This window comes from Mycteria americana, chromosome 1 (genome assembly GCF_035582795.1).
Source record: "Mycteria americana isolate JAX WOST 10 ecotype Jacksonville Zoo and Gardens chromosome 1, USCA_MyAme_1.0, whole genome shotgun sequence".
NCBI classification, from domain to species: Eukaryota; Metazoa; Chordata; class Aves; order Ciconiiformes; family Ciconiidae; genus Mycteria; species Mycteria americana.
In genome coordinates, this window is record NC_134365.1 from 57,536,973 (window position 1) to 57,554,127 (window position 17,155).

Below are 17,155 nucleotides of genomic sequence, written 5' to 3' on the forward strand. Positions count from 1 at the left end.
TGGGTAGCTCTCTCCTAAGAAAGCACTTTGCAATTTAAGAGCAAAAGCTTGGATTAAAGATGTTTCACTGAAAAATATTTTCTCTTTAGATTGTCATCCACATGGCCCGTGGTATTGCTGATGGTTTGTTTTGAAGCAGCATCTTAGCCCATATGGGTATATCTGACTGAAGGAGGGGCAGCTGCCCCGCCTGCTTGTACTGGGTGGTTGCCAGCCCCCTTTTTGGAGATGCTCTGCCAGGATCTATGAAGGAACAGTGCTATTCCCTTAGCAGCAGTCATAAGGAAGATAAGAAGAGAAAAGAAAGTTCTGACAGCAGGGCAATGACAGGCAGCAAATCCCACTGCACCATGGTCAGCACAAACAGGTAATTTACAGTGCAAAAATTTCATCCAGGATGAATAAGCTGGGGGAAAGGGAGGGGAAGAACTGCAGGAGGAGCTGCTGTTGTTTTTGCACGGTGCACTGCATGCACCAACCCTGCCCCAGCAACCAGAAATATAAAAAAACCCCCAAGCCACAGCATCTTTCAAAGTTTTCAGAAATAATACAGATAACTAAAACAGCGTTAGCGAGAGGGGTTAAAGTGCTCCGCTCTCCCGGAAAACGTCCTTGGAAAAACAGTGCCTCTCCCACTCTATCATTCTGTTCCATGGACCATGAGACAAAGAGCGAGCCGTATCTGCTGACTTCGGTGACTACAGACAAAACCGCTAAGAACAAAGATTTGTATTCCTCTGTGTCCACAGCACTGCACAGCAAAAGGGGAGCGTGAGCTGGAGCCTGCTGTGGCTCACATGGCAACAGCCCAACTGCTAATGGGAGCAACTTCATGAGGTGCTGAGTCCTCCCTGCTCCTACTAATGTCACGAGCGTGAAAGATGCTCAGCAGCTCTGCTGACCTGCAAAGCGACGCTGAGGACCTACCCAGCCATAAGGTCCATCTGTGCAATCCCATCACCGGCATAAGGGAAAGGGCAGAGACCTTATTACTATGACTGCTGTTGGAGCAAAAGCAGAGGCGTGCTGCAAACTGGAGGCTGGGATGCTGGTTTTGGTGGGGGTGAGAGCTCTTTACTTGTAAATTGAGCACATCTGCTCTGGAAGTGGCCGAGAGGCATAAATATTGAATAACACATTGCCTGCTTCCACTAAAAGTGTCACAGGATCTTAGTAGAAATAAACAGGGGGCTTGGAAATATGCAGAAGGAAAAAGTGCAAGAGAAGAAACATATATGTCTAAATGAAATGGAAGAAATGAATGATAATTCAAAGATACCGAGATACTGAGTTCCTACGGGAAGCCAGTCCCTAGCAAGGAACAAAAATGACATGGAAAAAACTGAGAAGTAAGGCAGATCTCATAAAATAAAGTATTCATGAAGACCAGGGAAGGGAATACTTGGAAAGTCAGATCACATGCAGATAAACTGAACTGGGTGGCGTACATCCAGGGGCCTGACTTTACAAAGTACCAAGCGCTTCCTACAAGGTGCACTGTGTGTTTTGTATTGCAGCTAGTCAGAAAATCAGCAGGGGTTTAATTTTTCTCTGCTCTGTGAAATTCTTGTGATGAGAACAAGCAAACCAAAGCCGCTTACCTCCACATCTTCCATAACAAATTTTGAGTTTTTAGTCACGTTGGCTAAAATCAAATCTCTGCTCCTGAGCCGCTGCTATGATGCCTTTTGCTCTCGTTGCACGGTGGGTGTGCAGGGCACATCTCCTGCAGCACCTTGTGGGCACCTCACTGCCTGGAGACCCATGTCCAGTGCCCCGTGGGGTGGGTGAGTGGCCTGGTGTCTCGAGGAAGCAGTCACCAGGGGCCACCCAGGACACGACACCTCTGTGATGCCCTGTGGGAGCATTGCGGACATGAGAGCCGTTTTGGTGGGAATCATTTCATTCTCAGCAAAAAGGAAAAGTAGAAAATTCCTTGAAGACATCTCAGTTTTCTGCTTTAAGCTTCTTTTATCTGAAAAATTATTTTCCTGCTCAATGACACTTTCAATTTCCCCCTCCGCAGGCCTGCTCAACTGGTGGTAATTTCACAGCAAGCTGGTGGTGTTCAGCCCTTCACAGGACCTGGCCTCACAAAACCCCCCCAAAACCAAAAAAAACCCCAAATGCACCACACTGCCAACTTCCCATGAAAGAAAACAGCGGTCACACTGGCAATTACTTCCCATATGTCTAATTTCGTAAGGAAACTTTTGGTAGTAGTAAGGAAGACAGATGAAGATGGAGAAGTCACAAGAAGAAGTACACCTAGCAGTACACTTGGGTCATTTGGCAGTGCTGAGACAGGGTCTCTGGGTGCAGAAGAAACACTAAATACGGGTGCATCTTCCATGGGCAGGTTGGAGCAGCTGAGGATTTCATGTGCAAGAGAAGGTGGGAAGCACTAGGGATGGGCTCTGCTCTGCAGCTGCAATAAACCACACCGACGGGCCCAGAGGCCGTGGCGAGAGGGGAAAACGTAGAGGGAGGGCTTAGAAAAAAAGACTTAGAAAAATGTTGAAAAGAGGTGGAGGAACCAGCTGGCAAGCCAAGATGAAAAGAGCTAAATACGCCTAGCTTGGCGGAGCAGCAGCCAGAGCAGGACACGGTAGCGGTGTGCAAGCACGTGGAGGAGCTCAGCGCGGAGCAGGGAGAGGGACTGCTTTCAGCGGCAGACGCGGGGGAGAGCCGGGCACAAGGGTAACGTGGCAGCGGGACAAAACAAGAGTGATCTCGGGCTGACGACGGCAAAGAGCCTCCTGGCAGGAGCTGCCTGCAATATAGTCCTCCGTGGGAAGTGGGGAGTACAGGAGGCTGAAAAGGCGCCTGGGCAAATCCTGGGCTGCCCTCAGGTGTTGTCTGGGAGGTGGGTGGGTGATGACAGAGGTTTTTCCTGGTGCCAGCAGCCAGGCATAGCTGGGAAAGGCAGCTCTTGCCAGGAGAAACCGCACAACCTGCCCCGCCACAGAAATCCCCGGCAAAAACACAAGGCGTTTGCTGGGTTTTAGTATTCTGTTTCCTCTTCGGGAAGGATGGATGTTTCCTCCTTCTTCTTCAAACAGTTAGTAAATAATTAAAAGAGAGAGACAAAATATTCTCTAAAGATAACCTAGTCTTCTGTTTCCATGGCAACCTCCTTCCTAAGCCAGAAGCCTTTTGCTCGAGTCATACGGCGGAGGGTGAAAGCCCTTTTGGGGGAGGCGGGACCGGTGGCATGACCCCGCTGGGAGGTGAAGGGGAGACATGGTGCAGAGCAAAAGGACTGTCATGAACCCCAAACCACGAGAGAAACAAAGAAGTTTTTCCTTGCAAGTCACTTCCAAGGACAACCGAGAATAAGCTGAGAGAGCATCCATCCTAGGGGCTGTAAGTCACCCCGTGAGGCCACCACCACCATCTTTCCCACCATCCTTTGACCTTTCTCCCCTCCCAACTATCCCAAGTGCAGGCCATACTTCTATCATGACCGAATATCAGGGTAGCTTCTAGCACTGCACCGATCTCTGACCTTTCTCCCATTCCTCAGCTGAAATATTTCACAGCCCACACAACTTCCAGGACAGCTCAGAGTCCCACCTCCAAGTCCCCTGATGGCCACCTTCCAGGAAACACTCTGTGCATTGAGTTGTCTGGGGTTTGGATGGGCTTTAACTGTTTGGGGTTTTTTTGGTAAGCCCTACCTCTGGCTTCAGTGCAGCTCTGGGTTTGAGTCTAAGCCTTGTGCAGCCCAAGTTCATTGCTCAGCCGTTTGGGGACTGACTGCCCTCCTTCCCTGAGGATGTGAAACCATGTGTCTTGTCTCTCCTCTCTGCCCACGGGCGAGCAGGCAGGGGCAACTCACCCAAAGAACCACCAGTGCAAAAAAAGCATTTAAAGACCCTTATTATTGCTTTAATAAATCTGGATCAGCATCCTTTCTGCAAGGACAAGGACCCGGGCTCTCCTGTCCTCTCCCCACAGGCCTGACCTCCCTGCAGTCAGTGTGCATGCTTGCAACGCAGCAAACACTCCTTCCAGCAAATAAATCAAGTCCACACAGTAATTATCCTTTTCCTGGCTGTTGGTCCCATTTGATGCGCTCGCTGTTTACAGCCCCAGTTCGTAAGATGCCGCAGCTGCTTAAAAATCAGGCAGGTCACAATAAAACCAGAACATCTGTTTTGTACTGCCCACTTCACAATGCTTCATACGCCAGCTGGGAGAGCTCTGGGAGGGCTGCAGGGGCCCTCTTGATCTGACGGAAAAAATGTGACAGGAATCCCCAAGAGAGCCCTGCTCCTTCTCTGAGCAGTGCACCAGCTTCCAAACCTCCCTGTCTCCGTTGGGCTGCTATCCTCTCCCCGCTGCCCTTCTCACTCTGTCTTCTCTGACACACCTTAGTAGAGCTTCCCTGGGGTGGTAGGTGACATCTGAAATTCGTTGTGCTCCCTGGGTGGCTGGCTTTCCTTACCCACCTGCAAACCTGGGAAGGGTACAAAACCTTGGAGTTGCCGCAGGAGGAGATCCAGGCTGACCCTGGCCAGGAAGGAGACACGTGCAGTCATACCGCTGGGAAGGCAAGGACAGATGCAGCCTCCGGAGGCCTTGCTGCAACCGCACCGGGAGAGGATCATGTCTGCTGGATCGAATCCTGAGGCAGGTCATGGTTCGAGGAGTTGGTCTGCGTTCGCCCTCCACACCGCAGCCCTCCCCACTCCCAGTTCCCTGCAAGGCAGAGGCAAGGAGAGCTGCAGTTCTCCTTCTCCCTCTCCCCTGTCTCTTCAGCTGCTGAGCCAGTTAGCCTGGACACAACACACATAAACATCCTTACGTTTGCGTGCGCACACACACATACACACACGCACCGATATTCCCTGCTCTCCACGTCCGCGGTTGGCACTGAGCAGGACTCTGGTCCCCGCTACACTGATGCAAATCAGGAAAATGCCAGAGGATGAAGGTGATGCTGGAGAGGAGGCAGAGCCGCCAGCGAGCTGAGGATGTTCTTGCAGGGTCTTCCTGCTGGGACTTGGAACAGGGTTAGTCCTCGGCCAGGGGACTGACTACGTTTTGTGTTGTTGAAACCCCCTTTGCTTTTATTTGTCTTTTTTAAAATTCTAGTTTTTGTCTTCTTTTAATATATATAGCTATAGATACAAAAATAACAGATAGGTTTCTCTAGAGATGATTTTTGCACCTTTGGGCTTCTAAAATAAAATATCACAATTACGGCAAATGAAAAGGGGAGAAGTTCAATTTCCTCTCCCCTTTTTACCTCTCCCTCCCCTTCCACCCTGCCTCTCCCGCTCCAAATTTCCCCACTTATCTTGTAATTTCTTTCCCTTCGCAGTTTTCTTTCTTTGGAAAATGAAAAAGACAAAACCAACAAACCAACAACAAAAATATGCTATGTAGCCTCTATCCCCTCCTCCCATGAGCATGCCCACTGTGATCACACATTCCCTTCAAAGCAAGGCTTTTCACCTCAAAACGTTTCCCATGCTCCATGGCTGTTTGCTTTTCCCTGCTGCTGGGGCCAGATTTTCACCTGCTGTAAATCAGCGTGAATCCACCTAAAGCCAGATCTCTGCTGCCTTATACCAACAGAAACGCACAATCGCGTTTTGCCAATTTACGCTCGACCTGAAGATCTGGCCCACAATTTTTAATGTTTGACATGGAAGCATGGACAATAAGGAAGTTCCCAGAAACAGGCAAGGCAAACCCCAGATGCTCTTCCCTTGCTGCTCACCCTGCTTCCCTTCCCTACGCCCCCACCCTCCTTGTTTGGCATAGCACCTCCTTCAGCCCCCATTTGCTCTTTCCTCCTTAGCACTTTCTGAAATTCATAATCTCTCAGTAAAAAAAATAAATAAATTGATCTCTCTCTATATGTATATGTATATAACTAAACAGCTGCCACACGGCAGTCACCTGGCTGGAGGGTCTCGTCCCTCCAAGCCCCATGGCCTTTTCTTGTCACTATAGTTAGTCTCTGCGGTGATGGTCCAGGTCTTGCCCTTGGGCAGGACTGTTCCCGTATTGCTTGCACTCTCCCACGCCTCTGAGGTACAGTACCAGAGTATTTATTCTATATATATATATATATTTATGTATATATATATATTTATAAATTTTTGTTTGCCTGGTTCTTTTTCTTGCAAATCTTTTGGAATTGCTGCTGGGGAGACGCTAGTGAAACATGCTCCCCATGCCGGCGGCCGAACGCTCCCTCCCTGCACCCCAGGGACCCTCATCTGTTCCTCTTGCTGACTCCATCGCCCAGATCCAGCTCAGATGGGATCGGGGAGCTGCGGTCCCCCGTCCCCAGTCTGCCAGGGCCATCTGGCTCCTCTCCTTCCCCGGGCGAGGGGGTGTCCTTGCAGAAGTCCGTCACCCAGGAGGGCATCGAGAGGAAGCCCCGGGGGTCAACGGTGTAGAAGGGCTTGGCATGGTGGGCGGCAGGGCGGCGGGGCGAGGGGCTGGCGTGGAGGCTGCTGGTGCTGCTGCACTTCTTCACCAGCGTCAGCCCCGGCGGCGGGGGCGAGAAGAGGGAGGTCAGCGAGAGGCTGCTGAGGGTCTCCGAGGGCTCGCTGTTGTTGCCACCCCCCCGCAGGCTGCTGCCCGCCCCCTCCTCGTCCGAGGGGTCCATGGAGTCGTGGTGCGTGCAGCCGGGGCTGGTGCTCCCGCCGCTGCTGTGGCTGCGCTGGTGCCGACGGATGCTTCGCAGGCTGAAGAGCCCCCGGCCCCGCAGGCTCCGGCGGCGGGAGGTGGGGGAGAGGGGGGCTGCCAGGGGTCTTTGGCTGCCGGCAGCTGGCACGGGGCACAGAGCCACCGGGAGGTCCAGGGTGCAGTGGGGAGAGTCACTGAGGTTGAGGCTGTCTTCCAGCGTGGTCTGCAGGCTGCCCGCTGAGCTGCTGCTCCGGCTGTCCAGCGAGGTATCGCTCTCAGTGGCCTGGGGAGCAGGGGTGTGAAAATAAACCACAATTAGCCACAACTACAGAAAAAAGGGAAAAACTTAATTCCTCTCTCTCCTCTGCTGGGGAGGGCAGCTGTAAACAACCTGAACAATGCTACAAAGCACCAGCCATTCAGTTTGCCCACGGAAATCCTTTCTGGAGGAGGAAAGGTTTCGATATTTTGAGCTCTGATTTCATTCTGCTCCATGATGTATCCTCCCTTCCCATGTGAAATGCTCCACCAAAGGGAAGGGGTGCTGGGTCTGTGAGCTCTGCAGCCCCTGCTGCCGGGGTGCCCCTGCCCACTGGCAGTGCAGGAGGCAGCGGGGCTGAGATTCCCTGTGGATCCCTGCTCTCAGCTTCCCTGTGAACCTGCCACACTGGCTGCAGACACATCAAAACCATCAGCTTGCCAGAAATCAGGGGACTTCTGTACATAGACCTCAGGCACTGTACATAGACCTCCTCATTAAAAAATCAGCAACATCTGGGGAGGGAAAAGAGGCATCGTAGTTCTTTTGTCCAGTGCTAGTGGCAATGACGGTATTTAGGGCAGAAAGGTGGGTTCCCCTTCCAGCAGGAAGGGGAAACAGCCTTAATTTCCTTGTATCAGTGCTCAGTTAGCTAAGCTGCATTTCAGTTGTTCCTAGGAAATTGGTCTGTGCCATGAGATCATCATTGGGACACAGCACTGGGAATGATGGATGTAGGACTGGAAGCGGTCTCCTGAACCATAGCTATTCAATACAATCTGTATCACATAATCAGAAGTCTACCAATTTCCCCTTTACAACAGTTCAGTACTTTTGCCCCAGTGGTATGCCAACTCCAGAGCTCTTTCTCTTCGTGTCTAAACTTAAGTTTCAACACCGTAACAACTCAGCACCCTCAGCTCGAGGCTAAATTTATCCCTGGTGATTTTATACACATTTGTATTGTGCCAACAGTATCTGTCACATAGAACCAGATAACATGATTTTATTTTTATTTTTTAGTTTGTCTGGAATAGAGTGTCCCTGTACTCCTCAAACAGGAATTGTTCATGGAGTATCTTCCAGGAACAATAACAAGGATCTCTATTGGACTTTCATCTCTGCCTCCTCTGCTCTTCAGAGACACTTGATCTTCCCTCAACACTTTTATTCTTCTCTTTCATTAGTGAGAAATAGCTGCCTTTTCAGAAAGAGATAGCACCTTTCTGGGATGTAAGAGCTAAGTGGGCAGGGGAAAACAGCGAGCTCAGGGACACAGTGTGTGCATGTGGCACGAAGGGCTGTGGAGGAGGTAGGTGGGGAGAAGCCTGTTCCAACCAAAGCAGGTGTGTGATCCAGAGTCACGGGGCTAAGAGGAGCCGAGGTGGCTGTGCGGTTGCCATCTCCCTGGCTTACGCTGTGGCTGCTCTGCATGCAGGTGTCTGCAGCTCACTCGGCGCAGGGGACCCACAAGTGAGCTAAAAGGTGATGTGATTTCATCTTCATGTGGGGCTAGCTGCAGCTGTCAAACTATTTTTTGATCCAAAGCAGAAGAATGTATGATTTCAGGGGGTGAGAGCTATACAACACCCCTTTGCTATACAACCCTCTCTCCTCCCCAGCTTTCCTGCACTCTGCAGTCCACTGTGCTCCTCCAACAGGTTAGATACAGGTCACCCAGCCCCTGACCACAGTTGCCTCTCTCCTTCCTCTGCCTTCCTCCCTGTTCAGCCCCCTCTGTTTGGGTGTGATGTGAAAATCAAGCTTTCCTAGCAGCGGGAAGCAGGGGTCCTCACCTGATGAAGAAGTGAACAGTTCACACTTGGAGATCTCAGTGATGCCCATGAGCCTTGCAGAGAGATCTTAGGAAGGTTGCGTGGACATGAGACTTTCTCAGGCCCTGTCTGGGTGGCGGAGATGGCTGGGTGGAAAAATTCTGCTGGCACAGGTAACAAAGGGCAAGACGCACCTGGAGAGAAGGGGCTTGGAGGGACTGACAAAGCACCAAAAGAAATGGGGAGGAGAACAGAAACAGAAAAAAAAAAAAAAAAAAGTTGAAGAGTCCTCCGATTTGATTTGGTGCCTTTGCTGCTGTTACACCGAGGCTCCTGCAAGTCCAGTGTATGGAGGATATTTAGTAACACACACTCCTGGTCAAAAAGACTTAATCTAGTATTCATACCATGGGTGCCACTTTCTACACAAGGATCAAAACCTGCACCAGACCCAGAAGATCTAACACGGCGCAGAGCCATAAAGCAACAGCCCAGCTTGCCTCTCCCGTTGCTGCTCTCACAGAGAAATGCTGAGCCGTAAGGCCTTGATTCAACTACGTATCACTGCCAGAGGACTTTCATCCCAGATCCTGCAAGGCAAGGGATGAAGGGACATAAATAAACTGGTGGTTTGGGAAACCTGGGGACCACAGGAGGCCAGAGCATGCTCAAGAGTAGAACTGGAGCACTTCCACCAAGGACAGACATGTATTACGTGTTCCCTGAACCTGTACCTGAAGACCCTGGTCTCAGGGGGCAGCAACATTTTACCATGCCAAGTGAGCACAGTTCATCCAGCTGGCATGCCAGGGGAGGCTGTCCCTACTCTTCTCTGACTGTGCATGGGTGCACTACTGTGAATGGGAATCAGCTCTTTCACAATACTTCACATAAGCAAGTCTGATGGAGGATATAAGATCTAGCAGCAAAAGAAGGAACTGCTCCTCACCCCATTCCTGAGGACTGGCAAACTGAAAGCTAATTCTTGGTTAGTGTAAACCCACGTCAGATTAACTCCATCCCTGGTAGGGGTGAGGCAGGAGAAAGGCAGATGAGCTGAACCAACCCACACTTTCAGCAGACTTGGAGAATAACGAGAGCTGTGCTCACCTTTGGTACTTTCATGCTTTAGCCAAGACTGGACTGAATTGAAAGGAGTTTTCTCCATTTCACACAGGTAACTGTCTGGGTTTGTAGAGCCATCTGCACTGGATATTGGGAGCAGGCATTCCCCCAGATCTCCTACCCCATTGGAGTCAGGGCTGTCCTGGCCATCCTGCTGGAAAAAATAAGTGAGGACAAAGCCTTATGAAATTTAATGGCCGGTGATAGAGCAGACTTGTCAAAGCCTCAAGAGGGCTGATTCTGAAGATACCTTCAAGCTAGCTAAGAGATGCTCAGGTTTCCAGCCCAAATCCCATAAATTTAGGCTCATTCAGAGGAAGTTACTGACAGTAGTGGAGAGAACTTTCAAAAACATACATCCCTTTTTTATCCTCAAATCCTTCTCCATGATATGCCTCTATGGAGAAGCTCTTGAAAAGTGACCAGAATTTATATTCCTCAGCAGGGACACTTGGATGAATACAGAGCACTTCACATGAGCAGGGGCAGAAATACAGCGCATGGAGCAACATGCCCATGACTGCTTGAGGCTAACCTTGATCTCCTTAGGACTCAGCTGAGAAGTGCTGCGATTGTCTGACTCATCTCCTAGAAGGATGGAAGAGGACTTGTCTGAGTTGAGGGATAATGCTTCCATTTCAGCCAGCTGGACCTGCAGGAAGGGAAAGGAGCTGTCACAGGTCATGCCTGGCATCCACATTTCAAGCAGTCATACTGTTTATGGTGGATAAGTGAAAGCCTGTAAACCCGAGATCAATTTTAGGTTATATTCCTTGGATACATCAGGTACTGCCTAACCCAAACATGGGCTAGGCAGGAGAATCCACTTTTTAAGGAAGGTTGAACATATGATCTGCAACCATCCCACCGCCAGTCCATGCTCCTCTAGTGCCAGAATTGGAGGAAGGAGTCCTGAATCTGTCCCAGTGATACAGCTGGCACAAGGCCCTGCAAGTAAGGCCAGGCAGGGAGACGGCTCCCTCAGGCTGGTGACAAGGCAGTCTGCTCTGCTGAGGGATGAGGAGTGGACCCCTCTCTCTGAAGGCGCCACAGACAGCCCTGCTTAAACGTGAAGGTGCTTTCATTCCAGGAATAGTCATGCCTCTTACAGTTCATGCCAGTATCATGCTTTTCATATTCTCTTACCTTCATCACTGACACCCTGTTTCCCTCCAGCTTCCCTGTGTCTTCCCTTTCCCCTCACCTCTAACCTACCCAAGACCTCAGCTAACACCATCTCCCATCCTGCTCTCCATCCCTAAACTCACCCCTTCCACCCACCCATACTTGTGCTCTCTTGCTTTCTGAAACCAAGTCTGACCACTGCATCTTTCTCATCCTTGAGCCTCAGCTCTGCTCCAGTCCCACGCCTGACCTTGCTTCATCTTTTGGCCTGTTTCATACCACATGTGGCCCTCTCCCATCCTCTTTCCTCCAAGCTTTCAGTTCCCCTCTGCCTGATATCTCTTTCCCACAATGCCTGAAAAGCATCTCCTTTTTCTAGTAGCCTAAGCAGCTGCTCTGTCCCTCCTGTGCTTGGCTTTCCATCACTGCTCTCTAGAGTCCCACCAGTTCCCACCACCAGCAATATTCTGGGTTGTCTCAGTCAGGACAGCTTGCTTCCTGGCCATTTATCTCGTCCTCCCCTGTGTTTGTGTTTGCAAGAGGCAGGTACAGCTTTTGTGCTATAAAAGCAGGTGGAACATTTGGAGAGATGACTCCTTCGAGCTGGGAGTTTAGTGGCTTGTGCCAATGCCAGAGACTGGAAGAGGTCTCCATCCAAGGGATAATGCACTTTGAATAAACAGGACAGAAAATCAGAGCTGGATTTAAATAAAGGGCACAAATGACTTCCTTATTTGGGATATTATTCTGACACAGGAACATGGTGCCATTCAACCATGAAGAGAGCCCAAAACCAACAACTGCTGCTCAGGGTGCAGACGCACCAGAGAACCCACAATGAAGTTATGTCAAGCACGCTACACAGCCACCAGTCAGCAACTACTTGTGTAGAGAAACACAGTCTTCATTCAGTCCCACTTAATGTGCATACTCATCCATTACTCGCCTAAGTGCTTGTTACACCAGAACAGCCTTACAGCTGTGCTTGTAGAGACGCGAGCATGAAATGTGATAACATCTGCGACTACCTTCTCCATCCATAAAAAAGGGTTTCAACAAAAGCCAGAATAGTCTGTTCTTCACTGAACCGCTTGCTCACAAATTCTGGCCACCCTGGGATCTACACAAAAAACCATAATCAACAAAGTCATGAATAGATAAACTGCACGTGTGGAAACACGGTCCACCGCTGCTCACTGGCAAACTCCTGCCACTGGCTAAACACACTATGAGCCACCAATACACAGATGTCTGTCAACCAGCCCAAGAGTGAAAGGATAGCAATGACAAGAGAAGAGGTTAGCAGCATGAAAAAAAGATGTTTTGTTCTTACAGCTTCCATTACTGCAGAATATTTAAAAATCTTCTGACTAAAGATGAGGAACAAAAAAATTTAAAAAATTGCAGTGGGGGGAGAAGGGGCTGTTCACTAAGAGCACAATTCATGAAAACTGCCAGGGACATCAGCCTGAGACACTGAACCATACACACATATCCCTTAGAATATAACTAGTTGCAGATATAACATATCTTTAAAAACAGAGCCATGATTACAAAAAGCCTTAATTGTACAAATAATTGGTTTGAAAATAAGATGCCAGCAGCTTAACTGGGAAAGACGCTGAGCCCTTCTACTCAATGCAACAAAAAGCTTAGCACATATTAATAGCTTAAGTTTTTTAAATGTTTAAGTGTTGTGCCCATCCACTGTGCTCAGCATCTTGATGGATTAAACTACAAACAAAATGGGAGTTAATTTTTTGGCTAATATGTGATTTTTGTTACAAGGGCAGAGTTAAGGGTGATTCAGTGGATAGCAAGCTTACTATTTTGTTCAAACACACATGTATTGAACAGGACTAGCCAAAAACTGTTTTGCCTATATAACTTGCTGTCGATTGCTTCTGAGATAGTACAATTCTGTCTGTGTGTACAATGCACATTCAGATATGTTGATGTACCAGAGTACACTCTAATTTATTAATGACCATGGGCATTGCTGATGTTAGTGCTGGGACAATCCTAGCTGTGACTCCATGTAGTGATTTCTTGTTGGAGTTTCCTCGATTTTTTTTATACTATGAAATATGAAGAGAAGGTCATGATCAACTGTGACGTAAAATCCTGAGCTGTAGTTTTGATTCATATTATCAGAAATAAAATATCCACATTTTACTACTAATGTTATTCCTGCAGATATAGCTAATTTCTTTTCAATTCCACATTTTAGATGTATTGAAATATCAAATTTGAAAAATAATTTATGGCTCTATAACAGCCATTAGAAAATATGATCTAAGAATAATTCTTTGGTTGTGATTATTCTGTTAAACTCTTTGCTGTGGCTGTGGGTTGCACTTGAAGATTTTGCTGTCTAGTTTCCTTGCTGGGAAGGTAAGAAAATCTGTTGTTGTCTTCATTTCTAGGCAGGATACTGAAGACTATCTGGAAGGTTTTCAAATGCAGCAAACTAGCTGCAAATGACTTAATTTCGGGGTAATCATTCTGGAATGCCTTAGAAGACCTGATTTTCTGAGAAGGCTGAGCACCAACTGCTGAATATAAGGACTTATATAAAGCAGTGGAAATTGCAGTTAACTGAAAACTAGTTATTTGGCTGCATTAATGCAGCATCCATTTGTGAAGTGTTGCACTACTTCACAGCAGAGAACTACAGCAATGTTCGTATTCTGATACTTTCAAAGGAAGCTATGGGGACAAGCAGATAGCTGAGCACCAACTGCTGAATATAAGGACTTATATAAAGCAGTGGAAATCGCAGTTCATTGAAAACTAGTTATTTGGCTGCATTAATGTGGCATCCATTTGTGAAGTGTTGCAATACTTCACAGCAGTGAACTACAGCAATGTTCGTATTCCAATACTTTCAAAGGAAGCTATGGGGACAAGCAGATAGCTGAAAGGCTGAAAAAAATTAAAGCATCAGAACTAGGTGTCTGAAGCCAAACATAATATTGTTTTCTTCAAACATGGATAGAGTAATCTGCCAATGAGAGCTCTCTTCCCAAGTTTCCTGGTTTCTTTATAAGCAATAGCAACATATGAAGTTAGTTATGGGGAAGGAGATGGTGAAGATTGCCACTGATGTCCTGATGTATTGACAGATGAGCCAAGCTACTGTCACAAGTCTGACCACGATCATAACACTTAAATAGAATAAAATGATTTCAGAAACAAAATTAATTCTGCTATTCACCTAACTTCTCCCAGGCTACTTTGCTCCTGAAGTTTCACAACATGAAAAGCCCAATTGCTTAGGAAGTAGTTTTCCAAAGCAACTACTAGCTTTAGAAGCACAAGTCTAAGCCATTTGGTGTCCTGCTCTTAGCAACAACCCATTTGTCAGCTAACAGGTTCTACATCAGAAAAGAGACTCTCAAACTTTCTCAGTGGGCCCATTTTTATTTAGTTTTTGCTCAAACTAATGAGCCATTTTTCACCACAAACCAATCCTTGCTCACAGACGGTGACTCCATTCAACAAGGCATTTAAGCATGTGCTTAATTCCTTGACCTCAACAGGGAATAAGCAAGCACATGCTTAAAATGAAGACAAAACACATGCTTAAATCTCCCACTGGATTGTCTCTGAATGCTGTCATTGGGGTGAGATCCTTTGAGTCCTCCATACAACATGAGCTTGAACCTCTGCTTTTCTTGCAGAACTGAACACAACAAGAGCTGCCAGGATGCCTTCATAGTCATTTCTCTACAGCTCATTCAGTCCCTCCTGACCTGTGTCCTCGCACATCTCACCTTTCTACCACCTCAAACATTCCCCCGTGGCTAAGGAGGGCAGGCCTGTACTAGAGGCAGTATCAGCAGTGCATGACAGATGACAAACACAGGTCAACAAGCTCTCTGTCTACACAATCTACAGCCAGAAGCACACATCGGACGACCTGCGGGCATGTGGTGGTGGGTGTGCAGGTCTTGGGGGGAGAGTCCCCTCACGCATCCTCGTACGCAGGTTACCTCTTGCTTGTCATGGTTACACTTCTCGCGCATGGCCGGCGAGGAGTAATGATGGAAGACGGAGCCCGATAGGTTATCGATGATCATTAACTCCCCGTCGAAGGAGTCCTTAATAATTAAAGAGACACTGTCCAGCCATAAGTTCTCCTAGGGGACAAGAAAGGGGGGAGGATGGGAGAGATCATTTTAAGAATGCCGAGTTTTTTGCTTCAAAGTTTCATGTGAATTTGGGGCTGGGCTCTCCACCCTGACTGATCTGGAGCAGCATCTTGTTCTGCAGGTACCTGCATGGGTGTCACTGGGGGAGCATTTGCTCCTTAGGGTGTGTAAAGGTGCCAGAGTTCAATGCAAAAAAAAAAAAAAAAAAGGAAGAGGGACTGTCTTCACTCATTGTCAGTGCACCGCGGCACTGCTCACGCCTCCCTTCCAGCTCTGCTGGACTGCCTCACTCTTGATCTGCCATTTCCCCTGCTCTGTTCTCCTGAGCTCTGCTCTCAAATTTGCTCCTAACACACCTTTAGCTGATCTGCTCCATCCCTCCTCTGCTGGCCCTCAGGTTCCTACACCATGATGACAATGAACAGGACCCATTCCTATCACAGCCTTGTCCCCACACAATGCTACCAACTCAAAAGTCTACCACTGAAAGCAAACCTTTCACCCTGAGGTGGAAGAGTCTATCTGCTACAGCTAAGCCCTCTAGGCTGCCCAGCTTCTTCCCACAGCTACTTGCTGCAGTCTGGTTGGTAAGCTCAAAGCTGTACTCACCTGTGCTGGAGAGTAACATCTCATGCACAGACGTCCTTCAGGATCTGTTCTCCCAGCACCTTCTCCTGTTCCTGCTCCTTTTCCTTGTCCTGAATTTGGGGAGCCTGATTTGCGGGAGCACAGCCCATGTGCAATTTCCAGCTCAATCTCAGCATCCATCTCTGCATCCTCCTGGGCCTCCTTGTTGCTGTCGTCGAGATGTTTCATGAGCACAGCTACCACCACATTGATGAGGACAAACTGGGCTGTGAGCACAAAGCTGACAAAGTACAGTGGGGAGATGAACTGCAGGTTGCTGAGGCAGCTCCGGTCATCGTGGCTGCAGTCACGTAAGGTATCCTTGAGGGGAAGTTGGGTTTGAGAGGGAATGATGGAAGGAAGGAAGGACTAAAGTAAGAATACAAGCTTGGCTGCTCTTTCTGTCAAAAAACACTGATGCCAATGGAAAGAACAGGGCAAACATTTCTATCACCCTACATCCTCTGGGATTGTGAGGTCCTCAAAGAATCAAGGACACTATCTGATCATGTGCTCTCTGCTTCAGAGCAAATACGTCCAAAGGTGTACAGAGCAAACTACTTCCAGACCATCACATCTTGCTGCCACTGTAGCCACGCACATGTGAGCAAGAACAAAACTGAGCAGTCTGGTACTGCCTTCTCCCGTCCGGACTCAAAAGCACCATATGTGTTCAAAGAACTTTCCTCTATCCCTGTCCTTTGAGGGAAGGAACTATTTATTTTTGATTGCCCTGGTAGCTCTGCAGATGGGTGCCATGTCCAGCACACCTACATTCAGCTTTGATAACAGGCCTTATGACAGTAGGTATTCCCTCTTAGCCTCGACAGTCTTCTTGTTCCTCCCAAGGACAATTTGTGCTTTTCCCAGCCAGATGTCTGTAGGACTAGATGAGCCCAAGGTCTGAGTTACCATGATGGGGAGGGAGATTCTGGCCCAAGCAGGACCTTATCTAGCAACTCAGCTCCTGCACTCCTTCCCTTTTCTAGCCCAAGCACTGGTGAACAGAGCACACATCAGAATTTCTCCTTCCCCACACTTAAGGACATCCACGCCCCTGAGGCCCAGTTACCTTCATGATCCCATTCCAGTTGTCACCCGTGGACACCTGGAAGAGTGTGAGGAAGGCCATCCCAAAGTTCTCAAAGGTGGCGTGGCGGCTCATGCCCTCGCAGGGGTTCTCATCATTGCATACTGAAAAGAAGGGGATCACAGCTATCAGTAGGGGACACACTGCTGGCCCCGACATCAACAGCAGGAACTGGGGAAGGGGACTTCAGGCTTCTCACAGCCTGGAGACCTCAGGTAATGGCCTCAGCACCCTGCCCAACAGTTGGCTGTTGCCCAGCAATACAGAAAAATCCCTGATGGCCCAGCCCTGGGATATCAGGCAGTGTAACTCAGTTGCTCAGAGGGATCCTCCCAACATGTCGTTGTGC

The 17,155-nt window shown here is 48.6% G+C and overlaps 1 protein-coding gene across 2 annotated transcripts in view; it reads right to left on the minus strand.

Annotated features, from left to right (window-relative positions):
* Positions 1 to 6,137: 6,137 nt before the first annotated feature.
* CACNA1I (calcium voltage-gated channel subunit alpha1 I) overlaps positions 6,138 to 17,155 on the minus strand; it is a 160,144-nt gene continuing 149,126 nt past the window's right edge. Inside the window, exons 30-36 of one of the 2 annotated variants that reach the window (XM_075491670.1) lie at positions 16,789 to 16,910; positions 15,699 to 16,037; positions 14,931 to 15,077; positions 10,346 to 10,462; positions 9,796 to 9,964; positions 8,707 to 8,903; positions 6,138 to 6,934 (exon numbers count right to left, since the gene is read on the minus strand). In XM_075491670.1, the coding sequence (XP_075347785.1) occupies positions 6,233 to 6,934; positions 8,707 to 8,903; positions 9,796 to 9,964; positions 10,346 to 10,462; positions 14,931 to 15,077; positions 15,699 to 16,037; positions 16,789 to 16,910 (1,793 nt within the window). In that variant the 3' untranslated portion in view covers positions 6,138 to 6,232. Of the gene's footprint in view, positions 6,935 to 8,706; positions 8,904 to 9,795; positions 9,965 to 10,331; positions 10,463 to 14,930; positions 15,078 to 15,698; positions 16,038 to 16,788; positions 16,911 to 17,155 lie in introns of both variants that reach the window. The other variant, XM_075491671.1, reaches the window with a different exon arrangement.